This window comes from Zeus faber (assembly GCF_960531495.2).
Source record: "Zeus faber genome assembly, chromosome: 7".
In the NCBI taxonomy this organism is placed as follows: Eukaryota; Metazoa; Chordata; class Actinopteri; order Zeiformes; family Zeidae; genus Zeus; species Zeus faber.
In genome coordinates this window covers 19,185,199-19,205,635 of record NC_137203.1, presented here as the reverse complement: position 1 = coordinate 19,205,635, position 20,437 = coordinate 19,185,199, and the positions used below count along the sequence as shown (strand labels likewise).

The 20,437-nt window shown below is 43.0% G+C and overlaps 2 protein-coding genes across 2 annotated transcripts in view; one reads left to right on the top strand and one right to left on the bottom strand.

Annotated features, from left to right (window-relative positions):
* The first annotated feature begins 742 nt into the window (after positions 1-742).
* On the top strand, positions 743-7,308 carry ccnh (cyclin H). The gene is made up of 9 exons (XM_080003780.1): positions 743-1,033; positions 2,473-2,595; positions 2,745-2,818; positions 3,606-3,819; positions 4,562-4,725; positions 4,835-4,905; positions 4,999-5,107; positions 7,023-7,086; positions 7,174-7,308. Exons 1-9 carry the CDS (start codon positions 917-919, stop codon positions 7,198-7,200), a joined length of 963 nt encoding a protein of 320 aa, XP_079859906.1. The 5' UTR covers positions 743-916; the 3' UTR covers positions 7,201-7,308.
* Positions 7,309-8,209: 901 nt separating this feature from the next.
* LOC307232679 (ras GTPase-activating protein 1-like) overlaps positions 8,210-20,437 on the bottom strand; it is a 29,893-nt gene continuing 17,665 nt past the window's right edge. Inside the window, exons 5-25 of the mRNA XM_080003779.1 lie at positions 20,148-20,265; positions 18,356-18,387; positions 17,703-17,755; positions 17,334-17,484; positions 16,954-17,032; positions 14,745-14,868; positions 14,484-14,640; positions 14,252-14,339; positions 13,533-13,613; positions 13,290-13,447; positions 13,121-13,197; positions 12,400-12,572; positions 12,119-12,278; positions 11,450-11,592; positions 10,554-10,669; positions 10,191-10,277; positions 9,828-9,895; positions 9,647-9,735; positions 9,100-9,177; positions 8,884-9,018; positions 8,210-8,347 (exon numbers count right to left, since the gene is read on the bottom strand). Coding sequence (XP_079859905.1) covers positions 8,264-8,347; positions 8,884-9,018; positions 9,100-9,177; positions 9,647-9,735; positions 9,828-9,895; positions 10,191-10,277; positions 10,554-10,669; positions 11,450-11,592; positions 12,119-12,278; positions 12,400-12,572; positions 13,121-13,197; positions 13,290-13,447; positions 13,533-13,613; positions 14,252-14,339; positions 14,484-14,640; positions 14,745-14,868; positions 16,954-17,032; positions 17,334-17,484; positions 17,703-17,755; positions 18,356-18,387; positions 20,148-20,265 — 2,251 coding nt within the window. The 3' untranslated portion in view covers positions 8,210-8,263. The remainder of the gene's footprint in view (positions 8,348-8,883; positions 9,019-9,099; positions 9,178-9,646; positions 9,736-9,827; positions 9,896-10,190; positions 10,278-10,553; positions 10,670-11,449; positions 11,593-12,118; positions 12,279-12,399; positions 12,573-13,120; positions 13,198-13,289; positions 13,448-13,532; positions 13,614-14,251; positions 14,340-14,483; positions 14,641-14,744; positions 14,869-16,953; positions 17,033-17,333; positions 17,485-17,702; positions 17,756-18,355; positions 18,388-20,147; positions 20,266-20,437) is intronic.

The window sequence follows — 20,437 nt, the reverse complement described above, 5'->3', positions numbered from 1 at the left end:
TAGTAATTGAATTAAAACACAAAACAAATTGATACATAAATACAATTTAAAAATAAAAAAATAAAAAAACAATTAATTATTTATGGAATAAACATAATTAGACAATTATCCATGTATGACGTGTTTGAGAGAAAATCAATTTCTTCATTTTCAGAGTATTTTTAAAATACACATTTTAAGTGTTTTAAAATCTCTATTGCATTTAATTCTTTTTTTGTGATCTGCTTGGAATTTGGGTAATGGTGATACGTCATCATTTAAACGTATTTAACATGCCTGACCATGAATTACGGTAAACGTAATACGCCGACATTTGAATTAATTTGAACCGCGATCTAACATGAATTACGGTAAATACGAAACGTCATCATTGAGCTCTTGCGGCGCTATAAATAGTGATGCGTTTCGTGGACTCGGAATTCGGTCATTGTGATTCTGCAGTGCCCCCTTCCTCGGTAAACGTGTGACATTGCCTCTGTTCGGGGAGTTATGGACACCCACGGCTAGTTTGCTTCTTTGGTAGAGCCTCTATAAGTTGGCGACACCGTTGACGGTGTGCGCCGCCGCGTTGCTTTCGCGATGAACGCGGAGCGGAGCGCTCTCGCCGTTTCCGATTTGGAATCCCCACTCCGACGTGCCTCCGCGCGTCCAGAGATTATAGCGCTTGGCTTTTTTTTTCCGAGTTGGAACGAATGCAGCGTCGGAGGCAGGGGCCATACGTCATCATTACGCGACGGCTGAAAACACCGAGCGCGACGAAGTTGCCTTTCGACGTTTTGGACATTTTCAGTGTGTAAACCGCGACAGGAGTGAACGCGTTTGACCTCCCCGCAGCGACGCCGTCGTCCCCTCGGGCTGCGGACAAACGCGGCCGCGTCTTCCCACAAAGGTGTTGGGCCGTGTTCCGGAAGCGGCAATGTTCCACAACAGCTCCCACCGGAGGTCCTGGCTCTTCGACTCGGAGCGCACCGTGGAGCAGCGCAGGTGTCAGGCCAACCAGAAATACCGCAGCAAGATGCAGGCAAGTGGCAAGGTAAGCACAACAGATACAGATGGAGATGGACGGGATGTTGATAACGACGACGACGACGACAACAACAACAACAACAACAGCAACAACAATAATAATAGATATAGCTGCAGGCAGCATTCAATACACGGGGTCCGGCTCGTTCGTGTAAGGTGCGTATGAGTTATCTGTGTTGTGTGAAATGCAAACTACTAAACGTAAGAACATCAAACGTCGTGGACTATATGAACACTTTTAAAAGCAGGTTAAAAACGTCTGTCTGTCTGTCTGTCTGTCTGTCTGTCTGTGTGTGTTCTCTTTGTTGTGAGATTTGTGTGTGTGTGTGTGTGTGTGTGTGTGTGTGCTGTGAGATCTGTGTATTATGCATTGACTGTTCCTATGACGTTTTATGTATTTCCTTTGATTGTATTTGTCTGCAAGAAGCATTGTGTTGCCCTGGTATGACACGCGCGTTGTAAATAAGGTGTGACTTGACTTGACTTGACTTGACTTGACTGGACTATATATTACTAGAATATTGTGACTGACCTGGACATATAAACGGAACATAACTACATTCACATTCATACTTTCATGGCATTACGTATGAAGCATTTCAGCGAAGCGTTATGAAGATAGGTCAGTTCTAAATAATTGTTCTAAACCGCTTTAGAGTCTTCATTGTCTTATATTTTCTGCTATTTTTCGCCGTCTGTAACAACGACAAAAACAACTTTGTTAATTACTTTTCACAACAGTAATAATAAATATATTTTATTAAAAAAATATATAAATACATTTATTTGTAACTCCTTTTTTATGGTACTCATTCTGTCAATAATGATCAATTTGAAAATTCAGTTGAATATCTTATTTGTCTATATTGTAATGCAGACAACATTTATGTAACTTCAACAATCATTTTGGATTATAATAATTATGGAATAATTTTTTAATATTCCAAACGCTTTCTGCCTTTTCAGTAAAGTTTGTTAAATTTAGCTGTAGTAAAATGTTTATACATGAGGTGTATTATAAACAAGACTTTTATTTTTTATTTTCAACTATAACATATCATTCTTATCTTACAATGCATTGACGTATCCACAGTGTCAGTGACGGGAGATGAAGCTTTGTCTGTTATACGTCAATTATGACTTATTCACCCTCGAAATCTGTGCATTTACAGTAAATAATATGAAGACGTCATAAAGCGTCTTACTGTAAATCGCATCTCATTCAATTCCGAACGACGGGCGACATGTCAGTTAACCAGAACAACTGAATATACGACTCAAATGTATGCAAACAAGCACTGACAAAGGTTTTCAGAATACGTCCCCTTTAACGATTGGAATTTTCTGTGTGTGTGCGCGTGTGCACGGGCGTGCGTGCGTGCGCACTGAGTCGGACACTGCATTTCTCCTTGGTGGGATCACTGAAGTTGTATGTTATCTTATCAGCCTGGAGTGAGCGACTCCTTGTTCCTGGAGCAGCACGAGGAAGAGGTTTTGTTCCGACACTACGAGAAAAGACTGGTGGATTTCTGCAACGCCTTCAAGCCTGCAATGCCCAAATCTGTGGTGGTACGTTCTTTATTCAGTGAGTTATTCCTCAGAAGTGTATGAGTGATTTGTTTGAATTAGAATGGTCATATTGTAGTTTTATTTTTAATCAAGAATGAAGATGTGATGTGTTATTGTGTAAATGTTATTGTGTCGATTTCCCTCCACAGGGCACAGCCATCATGTATTTCAGAAGATTCTACCTGAACAACTCCCTGATGGAATACCACCCTAGGACCATCATGTCAGTGGTCACTCTGTCCTTATAATGTGCTTGTCCTTCAATTCCCTTTACTTTAATTTGACCTTATTCTGCTTTTCTTTCTCAATTTCTATTGTATTTTTTGTGACTAGTACAATAATGCATGTTTTAACAGCATGCAGGTGTTACCGCACTCGTTTTGTTGTTTCATTACCCTTTGTTTATCCCGGAAAAGCTGCAGGAGTCTCTGTCTTCAAAGCCTTAACGGATTGGAGTCATGAATTAAATATATAAAAAAATAAAATCAAAAGTTGAACATCTTTAGTAAGGTCTACCGCTGTAGCTTTATGACTAAAACAGTGTTGTTTCTTCTGTCTAAATGGGGTTCCAGTAGATTCTGGTAACTGTTGTCTGTCATCCTAATGTGTGAGTATATTACTTGTATAACCTCTGAATTGGTTCTATGACAGGTTAACTTGTATTATTCAGAAAAATGATTTGAACGCCTTATGTAATGGTACATTTGATGTCCAAATGAAATGCTCTTTTGGCGACATCACCCCCGACGGACAAAAGCAGTATTGTTTCCATCCATTACCTCTCAGTGCACGGAACCTGGTGTGTGGATTGACCAGAATCAAACAGACTGTATCTGCCGCTGTCAGTTTGTTTTTTGTTTTTTTGGAAAATGGAACCCGATGATAAGCATTTGTAAAGTTTATAATCATTGCAAAGAAATTCAGAATATTAATGTGATGTTCTCATTTCGTACTTTTCTTTCCTCTAATCCTGAGCCGCCGTGTGCACCTTGTTCCCCCGTCCGCCCCAGGCTGACCTGTGCCTACCTGTCGTGCAAAGTGGACGAGTTCAACGTGTCCAGCAGCCAGTTCGTGGGGAATTTGCTGCAGGAGACGCCGGCGGGGCAGGAGCGCGTGCTGGAGCAGATCCTGGAGTACGAGCTGCTGCTCATCCAGCAGCTCAACTTCCACCTGGTCGTCCACAACCCCTACCGACCCATGGAGGGCCTTCTCATAGACATCAAGGTGGGCAGGGTCCTTCGCCACAGGGTCTCCACGCCTTGTGCACACTCGGTCCCCATCGGGGTTTCGAGGGGTGCAGACGTGTTACTCAGCAGATGGGGCAGAAAGATGTCGTGCTGTAATTATATAAGTGATAGCTGGGAAATTGTAAATATCCCAAAAGGGAAACATGGGAACAGCCTGTAACCGCACCAGCTCATTACTGTTATGTGGAATGAAAGACCCAACTAAATTATTTCAAAGAAACTTGTTTTTTTTGGGGTTGTTTTTTTTCCCCCAGCATGTTAAATGGGAATACTAAATGCATAATGTTTCTGTAGACACCATCCAGATGGTCCAAATGTGTTTTTTAGCCCCTCATGCGCTGCATGTATCCTCCACTGTTTATAAATGGGAAACTGTCTGCACAGGATCTCAGCATCGCTTTGTAAACAGCCATTTACTGAAAACATGCTGAAAAGATGGTTTGAATCATTCTGTGAGATCTGAAAGTTGCTCGGCATGGGAAATTAAATCTCGTGTTTCATGAAGATGTTGACTTTAGCTTAAAACAGTTTATTACTAAACTTTAATCCATTTGAATACGCACAATATAAAATCTCTTCCACTTTCTAATATTTACTCAGAAATAGATCTGTTCTACATTCAAACGATATATACCACATATGAAGGCCTGTATCCAAGCTCTAAATATCACAGAATGTAATAATAAAATGTCTCATATGATCATCTTGTCTCCGCTCAGACGAGGTACCCTCCGCTGGAGAACCCCGAGTCGCTGAGGAAGAGCGCCGACGACTTCCTGACGCGCGCCGCCATGACCGACGCAGGGCTGCTGTTCGCCCCGTCGCAGATCGCCCTGACTGCCATCCTGAACAGCGCCTCGCGGGCCAGCGTCAACATGGAGAGGCGAGGGCCCGTGTCCGTCTCATCTCAGCAGAAAGGCCCGAAAATATTATTATTTTTTAATCTGATTGCAAAAATTTTGTGTAATAAAGCTCTCTATTTATGTTCCCAGTTACCTGACAGAGTGCATGGGGCTGAAGCAGGACAAAGAGATGCTCTCTAAACTGTACGATTCCATGAGACGTGAGTAAACGGCACGTACAGCTTGCTGCCACAAGATGGCGCCAAGGAGCAGCGTTCTGGTCCTCTAACCCGCCGTGCCCCCTGCTCTTCCAGAGATGAAGAACCTCATCAAGAAGTACGAGTTGCCCAAACCAGAGGAGGTCAGTGTTTACAAGGCAAAGCTGGAGCGGGTACACGCCGAATTCAACACAGCCTCCAATAAGTGAGTAGACAAATTCTAAATGGCCAAGGAATGTAATATGACTAAAAGATTATGCATATTCATACTTAAAGAGAATTCTAAAAATCAACAGGATTGTAAATAAAATGTTTTGTCATTTAACGTCGTCATAGCGGGTGACGCTGGTCACAAAACTAGGTTGCAGTCGCAGTTTCCGTGTCTCGCTTCCCTCCCCCACAACCAAATGAAGCCACAACAAACGAAGGTGGTCGTCCATACCACCGGTTTTTATTTAGGCAGGTTGTCGTATCTAAGATGCAAAAAAGGTTCAGTCTCAGGTAGAAAAATAAAAAAAGGAACACATCGTCGGCTATATATATAATATATGAAATAGCGCTAAGGAAGTAGGCATAACCGCTACAGACTCTGAACCTTGTCAGCTCTCTGGACACTTGGTGAGGTGGGTGAGGTCAGTGGTCTCTTCAGTGCAGCTACAGTAAACAGTTTGGTAAACTCTGGAGTCTCGACAGGCACAGGGTTCAAAAGCTAGAGCAGCCGCTGGCCGATCAGGTCAAATAAATCTGCACGGCTGCGTTCTATCGCGGTTATTACAGAGGTGCGCGGTGACGAGTGGATAAGCCGAACTGACTGCAAATACGTGGAAAGCTTTTCTTTGTTTTCGTCCACACCCCCAGGCTTCCCCCCGGGGGAGCTCCAGTGACGTTTGTTTCAGAGCAGCATATACATAGGTCCATACACTTTAGCAGTTTGCATCTGTGGTTATTAACACATGCACAGCACAGGAATACACGTTTACGCAAAAATGTAGCGTTCATTCAACTCAACCTCGGCTAGAATACAACAAGGGAAAGCAGCATAGAAGAAACGCAATAGGAAAGGAAAAAAACAAAACAAAAGAAAACATACATGGGGTTCGGTGCTTAATACACAGACGGTGAGCGGCTCGGAAACCGAAGAGTGGTGGTGGTGGTGGTGATGGTGGTGGGCGAGAGAGGGAGTTAAGGCTCGTTGTTTTGGGAATAGGTGCTCAAAAAAAAAAAATCCCTGATGGTTGGTGATGCTACTTTTTGATGCTTTGAAAACGCCTCCGTCCAAACCGTCCGTTCTGTCTCGGGAGAGTTTTTGGGGGGAAAAAAAAAAAGTCTCAAGCCTTCGCTGCAGCCAGAATGGGGGGGGGGGGGGGGTGGTGTTGAGCCTCTCTCGCCGAAGTGATCAGGTCCGTCTTCACAGAAGCTTGAGCCCCGCGGTGCGGAGCGTGGCGGGAGAGGCTTTGGAAGGTTCTTTTCGGATCTGCGAGTTCCTCCGTCCGCACCTACACTGCCAGTCATCCAGGCCCGATGCTTCAAAACTAATTCAGCCGAGTCACCCCGAGGCGCGTCTGCTCTCTGTTTCTCTGGTGGACGTTGTTTATATTTCACATTACCTGGATGGCGGCGGCCAGTGACATTATGGTGCACTCAGTTCTGGAAGATAGCAGGCGGACAGGTCTTATTTACAAAAGCACTCAGCGGGTTATTTGAGTTGAAATAAAAGTGCGTTTGAGGGCGTATGGATGAAGCTACGACTACTGCAGTGTGGATGAGGAAGTGGCAACTAGATGCAGATACTGTACCTAGATGACAACACGACTGCAGACAAATGGACTTTGAGGGAGATGAAGGGAGACACCGGAACCAAAACAACAGCTCGCAGAGACACCTCCGAGTCCGCCGCCGCCGCTCGGAACGTTCAGCTCCGTGGGAATTTGTCTGTTTTCCACTTGAATGATCCCCCCCCCCCCCACCTACTCCTCGCAGTGTCACTTTAAGATGTTCCAGGGCCCTTAACACGCTGCAGCCGTTCTTATCTTATGTGACATTGCAAAAATAAGCTTATTTTAGTTTGTATATATTAATAACTCAGTGTACACACTATCTTATTTTTTCCTTTGCCGCAGCAAAAGAAAGCGATGTTCTGATGAGAACGGCCACCCGGCGAAAGAACCTCGTATCACAGAGGAGGTAAGAAAGTCACCACGACCAGTATCACCGTAGGAACAGCGGTTTACCTGTCAGCGACTAAAACTCAGCACATTTGTTTGGCTTTAGGAGTGGACTGATGAAGACTTGTTATGAGCGCTTTGAAAAAGATGACATTAATTCCATGTGGCGGTGGAATTCGTCTCCTAAAAAGCCTGCTCCTCATGGTTTTGGACGCTTTTCCAGCAAGATATTACTTTCCGGGCGTTCCCTTTGAGCTCTGTAAATGAATAAAGATATTTTTCTACATGTTTTATTACAGCTCGTCATTTTCTGCCGGACAATGACAGACTCTGTTCTCTACTTTACAAAAGGAAACAGTTTAATAAGTGCATGCAGCTCGGATACAATCTGGACTTTTTTTTTTTTTTTTTTTTCCCCCAAACAGCTACGGCTGTAAACACTTTTCAGCGGCTCGGTGTCGTGCGCGGCAATTGCCGAGTTTTACGGGAAATAGCCGATACAATTCCGAGGGGGAAAACAAAAACAAAATCAGTTCATCTCAATTATATACTCATGATTCCAGCAAGAGAATTTATTCTTAATATAAAATAACCATAACTTTCTGAAGGATTTTTTCCAATCTTGAAAAAGAGAAAAAAAAAAAAGGCGGGAAGGGAGGGGGGGGGGGGGGGGACGACAACAAAACAAGACAAAAGAAAACGCTTGCTTCAGCACAGATATCGTCAAACAAATCGCTCACTAATTACAGTATAAAAAGCAGAATCGCTCACAATCCAGTTTTAAGAGAAGAAAACGATGAAATAAGCAGCTTCCTGGTGTCAGTTTAACGTCGGGGTGGGGGGGGGGGGGGGTCACTTTGGCAACCGGTGCTGTCGGAACAAGGCGGGTACAAAGAAGCTTCTTTTGCTTTAAAGACTCAACGATCGACCTCGGTGGCGACGGGAGCCGAACAGTTTGTTTTGGGGGGAAGGAAGGTGTGCATTCAGTCTCTGGGTTTCTGTTGCATAGCTGTTTTCGTGACAAGGGAATGGGGGGGGGGCGGTGGCTATCGGACGAGGACATGATGGAGGGTGGTGGTGGTGGTGGTGGTGGTGGTGGTGGTGGTGGTGGTGGAGGGGTTGAACATGCGACGACCCCATATGTCGGAACTCCGGAGCAGAGGGATGGAGGGATGGAGCGGCGGAGGGCGGCAGTACTACCTGTTGCTGTTGGACATGGCATAGTGAACCTGTTTCTGCTGCAGCAGCTCTGTGATGGCCAGCAGCTTCTTCAGCACGTGCTGCAGGGGGGGAGGGAGGGAGTCAGAGCAAGGAAGACACCGCAAGGACAAGATTTATTACCACGGCTGCCTTTTTTTTTTTTTTTTTTGGTCGGTTAGCAGGGTAAGTGATCGGGTACAGGAATAAATCCAACCAGCACTTTTCCCATAGAACCTCAGACCGGTAAGTACAACAAAACTGGGTTTATGTAAAGAATGTCAGTGTTAGGTTCAGCAGGAGACTTTATAACATCAGAAATTTTGACTCGCATAGAATAACTTGAAATATGGATAATTCAGATTAAAGTGTTGAAATTAAGACCTTTCATAAATGTATGGCCTTTATATTTAACCCCAGAATGTACAAATTAGGTAAAACAAAAACAGATTATTTTTATTCATGCATTGTATTTAAAAAACTTCATTAAAGAATTCCTGGAATTCTTTCTTGTTTATTCAAAATATTTGTTTGAAAAATAAAGCCAGAGCCATTGCATTCTGGGGTTAAGACATTTCGGACGTAAAAAAGCTAAATCGTGGAAGGACCAGGCTCTGACCAGCTGAGCTCGTCTCTCGTTGCTCAGGGTTCGCAGTTCGTTGGAGTGCGTGGAGCAGAGCTCGTGCAGCGCCGCCAGGTCCCGGGACAAGTCGGTCCCAAAGTTCTCGGTGGCCTCGGGGAGGTCGGGGACGTTCTGGAAACACGCGGACGGATTAGTCTTAAAAGCCGTCCACGTGGCGGCGCACAGAGAGCATTAATGTGCTGAAGGACTCACCCCCAACTCGTCCAGAAACATGATCATCCTGTGTTTGTTGTTCTTGATGAAAGGGTTAACTCCCTCCATGTACGGCTCCTGGGGTAAAGCGCAGACGTATTTAGAACTAGTTTTTCCCTCTCTGTGGTTCCATTCGTTCCCATGAATGAAATGGCGGTTTGGGAAAATACCAATTCTGCACATGCTCCACTCAGCCACCAGCACTTATCCAACTTGTTCTTTGTTTAGGGTGTTCAACAACCACTGAAGTGCACTTAGTGTCAGTGTTTTTGGATAAAAGTGCTTAAGAACTTTAGTTAAGTTGGCGTGCTTTTTAAATTCATTGCTTAGCCCCCAATACAGTCTGACATGTAGGTGACTAATAACGTCACATAGATAATATCTTCAATAAATCTATTACCCTCTTAAATGTGTTCTGCAACGTAAAAACCTTCCCCCGTTGAGGAATGTGCGTGTACAAAAAGACACTTGTGTACAAGTCCCGAGGCCACGGACACGGCCATCATTGGAAACCATCGGCGGCGAGGTCTGGGCGGACGCTTCCTACCTTGGCACCAAACTCCACCAGGTTGGCCAGATTCTGCACCGATTTGGCGACCAGCGTCAGGGTCCTGCCGGCGGTGCTGGAAGGAGGATCTGCACCGGGAGACAAGAGCACATGTTTTAACCTGTTGTGTTAAAGGGGTGTGTGTGTGTGTGTGTGTGTCTGTCGAAGTGTGTCTACACACCAGCGATGATGTTGAACATTCTGGGGTTGAGGATGGCAGGACAGATGAGTCTCAGGAAAACAAAGCCACTGGAAGAGTCAAACATGAGGATGGTTAGAGAAACAAAACAATGGCTGTTTAAATTCAATGTTATTTAAGTCATTTTTAAGAGAAATTGTAATGAAATTTAAAAATCATTCTTGGACAAAGCTGTTCTCTCTTATCAAACAAAGTATCGCAGGTAAGTACTACACATTTGGTACAGGGCAGGAGTAAGTAGGAGGTAGAAATAGAGTAAAGTGGAGAAGTAGACGCTTCGAGGCTTTAAGGAGCCGCCAACACCTCAAAGCAAAAGAAAACACTGAACATTCAGGTGTGTTTTACCTGACGACCCTGGTCCTCATGGTGGTGTTGGTCGGCCACTTCTGCTGCACTGATTTCTGCAGGCAGCCGTAGATGAACCTCAGGGTCCTGGGGGAGATCAGAGGCATGCGGACATAGAAATAAACACACTAGGGTGGCTGAAGGATTCACATTATGAGAACTTGTACTTGTACCCTAAACGCTAAACCCATCCACACCTAACCCACTTTAAGTCAACACAAAGGTGTTCATGGATACAGGTTTCATCTTAACTGGGTAAGATTTTAACTCCGAAAGTAAACATGGATTAGTGTGTTATTAGCAGACTTGAAAACAACTACAAAGCAGCACAAGTTCAACGAGTCATTTATTTGGGCTGCTTACGGGGGCAGGATCTCGGCAGCCATGAAGATCTTCTCCACCAGCTCGGACAGGATGGTGAGGAGGTGGGTCAAATTGAGGTTCACGTCCTCGTTCTTTTCCAGCTTGGAAGGGTTCAGCTACAGGAGGAGGGAGAGGGAATCACAACCGAGGGACAAAATAAATTGCCATAGAAGCATGGGTCAGTGGATAAGCACAGTACTAAATGATCCATTTCATTTGTTTTTTTAAACAATTCACCAAATAAACCCCAGCACCGGGGGTCTTAAATGCCACAGTGTGGCAAATTGATTTCAATAATTATTTATATTCCTGTCATGATGACATTTTAGAGGCCGATTCATTCTCATACAAATAACTGCAATAAATAATGATAAAATTGTGATTAATTGCAATTGAATTGTCTTTACTCTTATTAAAGTAGTGTACTAATACACATCCACCTTAGGAAGAAATGGCATGAATATTGTAAAATAATTGTGGGTAGACAATTAATTGGCCTCAAACCCATCTGATAAAAACCTCCCAAAGTATTGCGACATTTCTAGCAGTGGCTCACAGTTCCCACTGAATTTGGATGTGAAACGGAAATTGGAGATTAGGTAAAGAAAATTGCAATCAGGCGATTTTATAATAATTGTTCCAGCTTTATTCCTAATTAACACTTTTTGCAGAAAGGCTTTGCTGCTTCGATTAGAGCTAAATCGTTGGCAACAAAATGGGTTACGTAAAGTGCTTCCACACATACTGCGGTGAGAGCCCTGGTCAAGCTGAGCGATGCCACCAACCCCCACAGTGCCATGCAGCCTTACCCTCCACATCACGTTGTGATATGACCCTTAATTAGCCCCGGGGTGCGGCACCCGTACCCATGGAGCAGCAGTGCGCGTGTGCTTTACCTCGCAGGACTGCTTGCTCTCCATGATCCTCAGGATGGTGTCTTTGAGCGCGTGGTGGACAAACGGCGTGGCCGTGGCCTTCATGTACTGCTCCATCAGCGTGCTGGCCAGTGTGGTGGCTCGGAAGAGCGTGGTCGCCTCATCTGGAGGTTTTTTAAACATACAAAAATAACATGGCTGTGGAGCGGTATGAAAGTGTCAGCGTCTGTGTAACTTAAGGAAGATTAAAAAAAATTAAAAAGGGGAAAGAATGAAAAACTTCACTGGAACCAAATATGGGTAGAATCAGTCTGGGATCTACAGCAGTTTTGTGTTTCCATTTATCTGAAAGCTTTCAGATAAATGGAAACATAAAACTGCTGTACCGTCTCTGGAGATATGAAGAAATATAGAACTTCCTGCTCCAATTTAAAGCCAAAAAGGTTTTCTTTTAACATTACCTAGCAAATTTATTGTTTTAGAATGTTCTAATTTTTATTCAGTGTATTCCCTATTATGCTATATTGGCTATAAAAAAAAAAATTATGTTCATTTCATTTTGTTTATTTAGCTTATTATGTAAAACTCAAAAACAAATATACATGTAAAAAATATGCCGCAGCAGCAGAAAATCAGTGCAGGTTTCCATCATTGAATACTGTGTTAATTGTGGAACGCTGTGCTCCTCACCCTCCATGTTGATCTCTCGGTTGTTGAGCGTCCTGAGCAGCGGGGCCTCGGCGTTCTCGTGCCTGAAGATCCTGAGCAGCAGGCTGGCCAGCAGGGTGCGGTCCTGGCCGCACACGTCGGCCAGGGCGTTGATGACGTGGAACTCCTTCTGAAGAATCATCTGGAGGTTCAACAGGAGGACTTTGAATTAATAACAATATATTGGGGTGGAATTCTCCATGAGGGTCGCAAAGAGAAATTCTTCCCAAAATTTGTTCCCATCACTTCGGCCCCTCTCGTACCTCTTTGAACTCGCTGTACTCCTCCTCCGGCATGATCTTCTCCATGGAGTAGCGGGCGCGGACTCGCAGGGACCCCGGCTCGATGCCCTTCAGGGGAACGTGGGAGCTGAGTGGGAACCACTCGTCGATCATCTGGCCCTTCTGCAGGCGGCTCAGCTGGCAGCGCATGAACACTTGGATGGAGAGACAGAGAGAGAGAGATTAATGAGAGGAGGAGAGGAGGGGTGGGATGGGTGGGGAGGTGAGTAGGGATGAAATGATATTTTGCTGTTAGAAAAAACCTGACTATATGCATCGTGGAGCTGAAAAATGAAGTGATATGAAATGTGTTCATTTTTCATTGACCTACTTTAACCCACCAGAGGGCAGAATCACCAACCCAACTTGATTGGCGGTGACGCCATAGATATAGAAGCCAAATGACATTTCATTAGAGATTGTATTGTTTGCATTTAAAACTATTTAGGATAATAGTATAGAAATAAATATAGGAATAGTATAAGCAAAACTATAAGAAATAAGTATACCTCAAATAGTTATACGTGAATTCAATGTCCCCCCCCCCTACATTTAATGCTACATTCATAATTTGTTTCCATTCAAATTTGGCTAAAAATATGGTGACTATCGGTCAATGAAGCCTGCATCGTGTGTGTATCCTGTGGGACATTTAGAGTATATTCTACATGCATATAGTCATTTAACAAACAAACAAACTTACAAATGTCACTTTCTTTGCTCTTCTTTGTCTTGTTGCTTAGGCTGATTTCAAATCTGTTGATTTCGCTAGACAGGTCACTGGAGGGAAACAAAAAGGCAGAGTTTGTTAGCGCACTGACGTCAGCTAAAAGACGAAGAGGAGGAGGAAACCGCTGAGTGGGAGCACTGACTCGAAGATGAACTCCTCGGTGAAGACGGGGTTCTGGCCCTCCCTGGGGTGCGTCTTGGCCACCTGCACGCTGTTCAGGTAGATGTTGCAGTAGGGGTTGGTGAAGTGCTTGACAGGAAGCTTGTGGGCCTCCTCCACGTACAGGACCAGGCTGCTCACCTGCCACGAGACAATCTGAGCTTTAAAATCCGGAAGGGTAGGTAACATAACGATGCGTTTGTGGGAGCTCCGTTTGTTGCTCTACCTGTCTGAGCCTCTTGTTGGAGCTCTGCTGTGTGGGCTTTCTTAGGTTGCTGCAGAATGTTTGAAGACATTTCATCCAGTCCTGCAAAAATAACAAACAGAGCAACGGTGAGACAGTATGAAGGAGATTGATTTATTTTATTTAATTTAACATTTCTTTAATTAGGGAGAACCAACTGAGAGTAAGCAGTTTTACAATGGTGCCCTGAGAACTGAAATATGCAAGCACATACAGAGCAATAAGATATACAGACAACCACTAATATAATAGATAGATAAAGACAGACAAACAGACAGAGACAGGCCGCTCAGTGCACATGAAAGGCCTACAGGTTTACATTTTAAGAGAAACAATGTAAACATAATAAATACATGTTTTACTTAATCAATCAATTCATCAACCAATTAATAACTTCATTTATTGATTGAGTAACCAATCAATCAATCAATTAATTAATCATTAAAACTACTAACTGTCCTTACAGTGGTAAATTGCCCATCAACAGTCTAAAACCATCATCACCCTCTATCAGGTAGCCCATTTTGAGGCCTTCCTGGAGTTTGTTCCATTTATTAAGAGCATAAAAGCAAAGGCATGTCTTACCTACTTCTGTGCACAGAAAAGGCATTTTCAAATGAATGTCATCATGAGAACCAGTGCGAAACCCAGATCTGTGTGCTGCAACAGAAAAAAAAAAAAAAAAAAACCCAGCCATGTACCTGCGCCTGCTCTGGAGCTTCTCCTGCAAAATAGAAGATGTACTGCTCCTCGCTAAAGTGCTGGACCACAATCTGGAAACAGTTTGGCCTAAAAGACAAAAAAATAAATAAATATAAATTTACACCCAATTCTATCAACATACACAAGAGTAAAACTGGACGGCGGCGCATCCAGAGTGAATGGCAGGCGCTCGCGTCCACGTTGCCAGTTTGGATGGATCCCAGTGTTTACCTGCCAAACAGACTGTCGTGCACGCCGTACACGGAGCACACGCTGAGGTCGATGAGCCCTTTGGGTTTGGTGGCTCTCTTCTCGCTCTCAAAGTAGATGAGCTGGGCGTCGTTCCCCTCCAGGATGAAGTAGAGGTTCTTCCACCGCTTGCCTTTGCCTGGAAACGAGAGGCACCGCACCAATATGTCATTAGAATTGATTATTAGTAGTGATTAAAATGAGGGCGTTGTGTTTTTACATACTAATTATTATAAGCCGTACCTTTGTTGAAGAGGAGGTAGCCTTTCTTGACGATGTTTTTGTAGAAAGCGTCTTTCGTTTTCCGCCTGATAGTGTTATAGATTTCCTTTCCGTCAACTATTTCACTCAGGACTTGCTCCTGGTGCTGAAGATGAGAGTGAAGACGGTGTGTTGGATGAGATTAGGTGACACTGGTGTCCACAAAAGCACCAGATTAAAACCGGTTCAACAGTAATGCTCATAAGCATGTACAAAGATCTTTGACTTTACATACGGAACCAGAGTGACAGATTCTGGTGTTTCGTTTCCCAGGTAGGCCAATGTCATTTTTCATTTCTTTACAGAATGTAAAAGTGCAGATTGTAAGCTTTCAAATGATGTGCCAAATATTAAAATCTGAAAATGTTTGAAGAAGATGCTCTTTCAATGTTGGTACACCTAAACTCCTCTTGCAGAGAAAATCCAGAGGTAATGGGTGGGAACAATAGCTGTTAACTCCACCCTCAACCACTCCCCCACAAGACTACCTGTCCTTGTCAGTGTGTAGAAAACAAACTTGCAGGGCTGACGTGTTTAACTTTAACCGTTATATAGATTTTTTTAATAGAACAGTATAAGATCATTTAAGATAAAATGAGTCTCTAAAACAAGCAAAACAAACCTAAATAAAATAAAATAGTGTGTAGAGTATAACAAAATAACACATGAAAATATATGGTAATCTCCCTAAGTCTGTTATTTATCGATTTATTTTTTGTTAATATTTATTTGAATCTTTAGTTAAGTAAATTTTTGGAAGAGGCAGAATTCAAGTTAATCGTTTTTTTTTGCCCAGTATAGTAGCATGACCCCTCTATTATTTTGTAATTTCTAAACATTCCCATTTTCTGCATTTATTGTTTTATAACAACGATCGTTTTAAGAAGTTTTAAGAGCTGTTACCAGTGCAGCAATTGGTGAATAACTCCAAAAACTCAGTTTTTTTTTTAAATAAGTTGAGATTGAAAAAAAAACTTGAGGAACCTACACACAATTGGCACATTAGTCCCGTCAATGAAAACAAAACGTATATTTCGTCATAGTTTTTTAATTATCACATCGCGGGTGCGCCGAGGACACGTTCCTCATTAATATATCTTGCCCAGACCATCCGCTATCTCTATGCCCATTCACTCTTAAAAAATAAAAACCCAGCTCATAAAAAGGCCACCATACTTAATACTCCATTGGAGTATTAAGAGCAGGGGCTCTGCCACTGCCTCTGCCACCCTCCTACTTGCCACTTAATATGCAAATCTTGTCATAAAATATAGCAATATATAGTGTAATCGAGAAATTAAGATTAAGATTTATTTTATTACCTTACTTGCTTACTTGTACGGAAATTAAGAACTTAAACCTAACTCAGAGAATTGGAGATTGGAGTTTTTTTATTCTTTCTTCTCCAGACAGCGTGCACGCACGCTTCTGTGCCTGTCTTTTTATTTTAGATCTATTTATTTTATTTTGTTTCACACATGTATTAAACCACATTTTTTTAAACACAGCTGAGTTAAGGGACCGTCCAGTTCCAAAACAAAATGTGTGACACACGTCTTTCCCGTTGCTATGGGACTTAATTTAGTAAAAACCAGATGTTTTGTGTAAATAATAAATCCTGCACTTCTTGAATGGGGAGACGGCATTTGCCACATTAAATTACATTCTATGTGAGCGGGCACCTCACCGCGCCCCCCGCCCGGTTAAATACTATACGATTGGAATTTTGCACAGTCCCTCAAGCCTAGTTTCCGTTGACAATGACGCTGTGTTGCATTTTGTATATGGGAGCGGTTTCACCCAAAACTCTGGAACAATAGCCGGTGAAGATGCAAATCGATCACCATGCCCACACAATGCACCTCAGACAACACTAAAACAACCATACGTTGGTGAAAAGGTATCTAGTGATCCTAAAACTGTTTATTTAAACATAATTAAACATTATTTAATTGATTATCTTTTAAGTCAACATAATCAATAAACACAATCTATGCATTCTAGGGTTAAATCACTCAACATCTCAAAGGGAAGTGTGCGCCAATTTCTTTTTCCGTCCTTTTCTAGGATATTTTGTGCAACACCGTGGACATGATTACTGTAATGGAATCGGCTGCAGACTTTTAGCGTCAATTTAGACTAAACCTGATTGCACAGTTCTCAAGCATCATTTAGACGTGGTCGCCCTCACCTGAACTGAAACGGCGTCTTTCAGGTTGTAGCCCTCGACGATCTGCTCTTTCTTATAATGGTCAACAATGTCGTCAACACTGCGGGGAAAAAACGAAAAATGAGAGATTTAATCGCAACAAATATTTGAGAAGAAATCATTAGTAATGTGGATATTAGAGGCATTGATCAGAACAGGTAGAACAGTCTACCAAGTTCACAAAATTGCATTTTATTTTATAGTTTACTGCGATGCAGCCTTAAAAACATTTAATTACATCACCATATTACGATAACCAAAATCGAGCAATAAGATACTTCGTCTCATGTCACGATACGGATATTATATCGATACCATTTCTCTCAGTCCTACTACAGGGTGGCGTAGCAAGTACCACGAACCTGTTGTAGTACCGCCCCCCCATCATATACTGATTGGTGGGGGTCGGGCAGATCTTGAACCTTTGGATGTTTTCATTGGTGCGAAAGAACAGCGAGTAGTCCCCGGGCGTGTTGTCAGAGGGCCGCACCAGGAAACTGCACACCTGGCCCACTGCAGAACCAGGAGAGATAAGGAGGGAGCGAGAGAGCAAAGTAAGGAGATAAGGACAAAGGTGAGGAGAGTGTTGGTGTACGCTCAGCAGTACGTGATGATGAATGGAATTTGAAGCTCCAAACATAATTCATATCGCGGACAGAGGAATACGCGCGTGATAACGTCACCTGTGATTAATAACTGGGGGCCTAATGAGGGGAAGGGAGGATTTGTACCTGTCATCAGCAGGTTGTAGGCCTCCTGCTTGCTGATCTTCCCGTGATACCAGCTGCAAAGTCACAAAGGAGAAAGCGTCAACCACAACAGAGCCACAAACCAGAAGCAGCTCAGTCCGTGTGAACTTCTGGCTCAAACTGAAATCCTGATTTGTCTGGTCAATCATGCGGCAATGGCCTAATGAATTCACTACCAACTGAAGCGCTTCAAGAGAGGTGTTTGGGGAAACTCAACTCAATCAATTTTCTGTTTTCTTCCTCATCTCATGTGCCCAGAGGTACCGTGACATCAGAGAGCTGTTTGACTGAGGAAGTCATCCTGAGATACCCAGAGCGGAAACAATCGACTCATCCTGTACAGCGTTTTGCTGCCGTGCTCTTTCGCTCGCCAGAGCCAAACATGAAAACATCATTTAGAGCCACGGGGACTGTAGAGGCTGCACTGACAGGGACGTAAAAAGCCTCTAATGAGAGGTTGTCTAAAAATATCAACTCAGTAACCATTCACAAGAAAGAAAAACATAAAAAATTAAATAAAAATAAAAAAAAAAGAGGTTCTCAGTTTGGGGAATCCTGGGTTATAGGAAACGTTGCATGCATTGAATGACACTTTGATCTCTTTATTGGATTAATGAAGGAAAATGTGTACTTACACTTTGCCCTCCTGCGGATCCTCTTCCCGCCCCTAAAAAACACAAGACATAAAAAAAAACACCTACCAACAATAATCTGCTCGTGACCCCCGCGAAAATGACAATTTCTTTTAAACCTAGGTATATTTTAAATGAGCCTCTCTCTTAGTATGTCTTAAGATGCCCCTCCTAAAATGATAAGTGCACCCTGTACTGTTGGAATCATACACAGCGGATTTGGGATTTTAATTATCAGGAGTGGGTGGTGTGTCCTACTCTCGGGGCAGTAGAAAACTAAGTGAGAGCTGAGGAGTGAAACAGCTCCAGGCCTGAGAGTCTTTCCAACTCTGAATAAATTAAAATGTATTCTAAGTATTCTAATTGAGATCAAGATCTATTTCCCAAAAGCCCCAAGAATAGTATATAAAGAAAGATCGCAAACCATAAAATTCAGACCCACGTTATGGAATCGCATTTCACAACACAAACACACTAGATAGAAAATGTTCTTGACAGCTTTTGTTGAATACATCACAGGAGGAGATACTAGATCAGTAGATTCAATTTTGCCGGCCATGGGACCGTTCTCACAGATGATTTCAGGGGGCACAGAATGGTTTTTTTTTTATTATTATTATTATTTAATCTGTTTTTCATTCCAAAACTGTCTTGTACAGAGCATTTCTGGCAGTAAGTAAAAACGTGATTCAGAAATAGAGCTGGTTCTTCCGATGCTGAGCTGAGATAGATGACGTAGAAAGCCCTGCTGTATTTGATGGAGGTTTTATTTAGATAAAATTAAATTGTCCTAGTATTTCTAAAACAAAGTACTGATCGGGGACGAATGATAAATTGGGCGAGAGCACCGGAGGCTAAACACTGTTCAATGCGAATATTCGACTATTCGGCAGCAGGGGGCAGGGTTGGTGCTTCCTATAGGCGAGATAGGGGGACGCCTTGGGCGCCATCCCTAGGGGGAGCATGGAGAGAGGGGCGATCGGGGGGGGCGTTTTACACACCTGTCTCTCCTTCCCCGCCGGTACCGACAGTGTGCGCAATAGCCCTCGACGCGCCAAAACAGTGTTTTATTTTAGATGGAGGTTGTTTTATTTTACTTCTCCTCATGGAACGAAACAAGTGCATAGGGAACGGTATGGAACGCAACCGTGCATGATGGGGACACCTTCTCCGTGACTCTCTCCCCGATCGCCCCCTCTCCATGCGTAATGCACAGAAAATAAAGCAATGTTAATTCTACTCTTAACTTGTTTTCGTTTTTCTGTTAAAAATTAAAAAAGAACCGACAAGAGTACCGTTAAAAGCACTGGATCAATAAGCAGTATTGGTAAGAGTAGTGGTACCACTAAAATCTTACGATACCCATTTCTACTGAGCCCACGTCCATGCCCGGACGCCTGCGATTCACATATATAAATATATATTTATGATTCCCCTTATTTATAATTTCTCATTGAAATGTTATCCCTGTGCATTTTGTAAGCTTCTATCTGTTTTATCCTGTTATTGTAATGCGCTGTGACTGAAAAAACAAACAAACTCCAACTGATAATTCGACTTGTCGACGTTCAGGGGGCAGCCCTACTGAACACACATCGGTGGCTTGTTTTTTGAAATGTATAAATACGGAATCGGAAGATTCTTCACATTTGGTCTGGTTGGTTTAGATATCAGAGCTCTCTGAGTTACTAGAAAAGCAGTCAACGCTCAGATCAGCAATGTTGAGAAACTCAGTGTTTACAGAACTTCCTAATCTCGTCCACTGCATCAATATTGGCTGGTGGTCTGTACTCACCACCTCCTCCACCAGATCCTCCACGATGAGGCCCTGCTCCTCTGTGCGCACATTGGTCACCCACATCCAGCCGTCGTCCAATTCATTGTGAACAATAAACATGTCTCCTTTCAGGAAGCTGGGGAAATACGGGGGTCGAAACAGATATCACGGTTATAAGCCCCAGCAAACCCAAACATACTGTACATTCCTTAAAGGTTTATATAGAGGATGTCCATATGCATTCAAATATTTCATCCTACTAAATAACCAACATTCAGTAATCTCTAAAAGTTTGAATTTTGGACTTA